This window comes from Microchirus variegatus (genome assembly GCF_963457635.1).
Source record: "Microchirus variegatus genome assembly, chromosome: 8".
Taxonomy (NCBI): domain Eukaryota; kingdom Metazoa; phylum Chordata; class Actinopteri; order Pleuronectiformes; family Soleidae; genus Microchirus; species Microchirus variegatus.
The window spans coordinates 17,180,039-17,183,150 of record NC_139809.1 but is presented as its reverse complement, the minus strand read 5'-3'; the positions used below and the strand labels follow the sequence as shown (position 1 = coordinate 17,183,150).

The following is a 3,112-nucleotide window of genomic DNA, read 5'->3' as shown; positions in this document are numbered from 1 at the left end:
AGTTTGTGGTCGGGAACAATAATGATATGCTTTCTGGGGAAACAGTAACCATGGTAACGACCCAGATTTAAAGGCACTCCACCAACGCTGTGCATAAAAGTCACTTAAGTCATCGTGAGGGGGGCACTGTTTGACACAAGTTGCATGATGGGAAATGTAGGATTACAGTGATTTGCTCTGGAGCTTGACCCAGCTGTAAATGTTCTAATATATTTCTTTTAAATCAGGCATAAATTGAAGGAACAATGAGTTTCCTGTGTTGTCAACCTCTGGTTCCCACCCCCTAAAAAGCGATGCTATGTTGTAGTTTTTGTATCTTTGAATTTTCTTGTTAAACACTCGATTACAACACTCTGAAACCACTGCTTTAGCAGTGGTTTGCAAAAAAGTTACTTGAGACGATCGATACCACTGTCATCACATGTAAATATGGATCTATAGTTGAAAAGCTTAAGCAGTGCAAGACATATTTGGGTGTTCAAACCTGACGTGGTGTCGATTTTCTCACCTAACTCCTGCAGAGGAAGCAAATAATCATCCAGAAATGATGGAATTGTTCCGTTAATCGGCCGCTGAGTGAACTGCGAGGCTTCCACACGCCTCTAAAACTGAATAAATATGACAATTTACACTTATACTGACGACAATGTGCTTTGCTGAGGGATCATTGATTTTTCGTTTTTCCAAAAACGGACAAAAACTCACAACATTTAGCATTTTCTCTGAAAGTCACACTTGTTTGCTTTTCCTTCCACACTCGAGTGTAAACCTGCCCTTAACCTTAAAGGGATTTTTAAACTGTTTATCACAGACCGGTAATCTCTCATAAGAATATGTTCACCACTCTATCTCACCAGTGAAATGACTGAAAACTAGTTAAATGTCCTTTTTTTTGACGTTTGTAAAGTGTTTTCATCTCATGCACCAAACCCCATTGAGAAAATCAGCGATTTTATAGCACAGGGACACAGGAGCTGCTGTGCTGCTGCTGCCTCTTTTTTTATCAGTTTGTGACACTTGGGTAAATCAGAACTCTGGATTTCAACCACCGACGTTATAAAATGACACATTTGGACGCAGTGACGGAGGCAGAGGTGGATCAACAGCTCCTCTGTGCTGTGGTGTAAAATCACTGATTTTCTCTATGGGGTTTGGTGCAGGTGACACAAACGCCTGAGATAACGTGACAAACTTAAGCGTGCCCCTCCTTTGAGGACAATAACACAAGCTAATAAGTGATCTACTTTGTTAACGCTCCTCCTGGAGGTCAAAGGTCAGCCGAGGAGCATCAAGGCCCCTCGGCTTATTGTGCAACGGCTACGTGAGAGAAATTATTGCTCTAGAACGACAGCGTCCGCGTGTTTTCCCGACACTGATTTCTCTGCCCCTGAGTTTTTTTTTTCCCCCGACGTCGACTTCTGCGTCAAACTTAAACCAGCGACTCACACACGGGCGCGTTGTCCGAGTCCTGGCTGTGCATGGAGCTCAGACCCGTGTCCGAGTCGTCGTCGTTGGTGTCGCAGGACTTGGACAGACCTCGGGCCTGTTCCACCCAAACACTGCTCTTCTCTGCAGAAGCTGCTGCAGCCTCAGAGTCAGCTGCTCCCTGCAGCTCTGCCGTATCATCATCATCATCATCATCAGTCACGTGACTGTTCACCTGCTCCATCTCCATGGTCTCAACTTTGGCCAGCAGCTCCAGAAGTTCGCCCTCCTTGGTCTCCCAGAGTTCCAGACTCTGGTCCAGGTCTCCTCTCATGGCGTCCAGGTCGGTCTTCAGCCTCAGGCCGATGTACAGACTCGTGTCCAGCTGGGTTCGGATCCTCTCCTCCTCCAGCGCGAGCTCGTTCTCGGACAAACTCTCAACGTCTGCTTGCGGCGCTGCTGCTGCAGGAGCGGCGGACGCGGCGAGGCGCACCTCCTCCTCCGCCGCCGCTCCCCGGTCCTCGCGCCGCCGCTTCATCCAGCGCCGGTTCAGCTCCTCCTGGATCTCGCCGGTGATGCTCTCCATCAGCGCCTCGCGCTCAGTCAGCTCCTCCTGCAGACGCACCACCTCCTCGCAGCGGCGCGCGTACTCCTCGAACTCCGCCAGCGACTCCGCCGTGCACCGCGCGTCCTGCTGCCGCTCCGCTTTGCGCACGCAGTCCGTGGGAGCGGCGAGCGCGTCCGCGGAGGAGTCCACCAGGTACGTGTCCTGCACATAGTTCACTCCGTGTCTCTTGATGCGGTCGAAGTGGACTTTGGCCTCGTAGCGCTCGATCTCCCGGTCCAGCTCTTTGAATCTGTGGACCTGCTGGCGGATGGTGTGATCCTGGGAGATCACCAGATGGACCAGCGTCTCCATCTTCTCCACGGCGCCTTTATCTTTACAAACAGTCTGCTCTTTCTTCTTGTTCATCTTGTCCAGCTTCCTGAAAGCCTTCCTCACGATGCGCCTCTGTCTCTCCTGGGACAGGTTAGCGGCGGCGGCCGCGGCGGTCCAGCAGGTCCTGGCGGTGCCTTTGAGCGCGGCCCCCGGGCCCCCGCTCTCCCGGCTCTGGACCACCCGGGCTTCAGCGCTGCGCGGGCCGTTGTTGGGCAGCGACGCCTCGTTCTTCACGAGGACGAAGCGCACGTTCTCCTGCTCGTCTCCCCACGCGCTCCACAGCCGCAGGACCTTGGTCTTGTTGGGTAAAATCCTCTCGAAGCCTCTCCACTTCTCCACCACGCAGTAGGACTGCGGGGCGCCGGACAGCATCGCGGCGGAGCTGCCCTGCCGCAGGTTCTGGTCCTCCAGCAGAACATTGACCACGTCTGCGCAGGTGGTTCGCTTCGTCAAGCCGGAGACGAGCTTCTCCTCTCGGCAAACCCACACCGAGATCTTCCCCTCCTCCGGTTCCATCTCCGTCAGAAAAAAAAAAAAGTTGTGAATCCTCAAAGTCAAACAGCAACAAAAGTAAAAGTCCGATTTCTGACTTTGTTTGTAGTTAATTTAAACATTATGACAAAAAAATCGGTGCGTCATTTTCATCCAAACAAAACAAAATAAAATAAATCTCTGAGCTTGAAGTTTTCCACTTTAAGTCCAAACATGAAGTTTGTCCTCAGAAAAGTTACATCCATGTGTTTCTGT

The 3,112-nt window shown here is 51.3% G+C and overlaps 1 protein-coding gene across 1 annotated transcript; it reads right to left on the bottom strand.

The window, feature by feature from the left end:
- Nucleotides 1-1,429: 1,429 nt before the first annotated feature.
- On the bottom strand, nt 1,430-2,881 carry LOC310930944 (ras association domain-containing protein 10-like; the record flags this gene model as incomplete). Its single annotated transcript, XM_083894012.1, has 1 exon — nt 1,430-2,881. The coding sequence occupies one exon, from the start codon at nt 2,879-2,881 to the stop codon at nt 1,430-1,432; it is 1,452 nt and encodes a 483-aa protein (XP_083750138.1).
- Between the last annotated feature and the right edge of the window lie 231 nt (nt 2,882-3,112).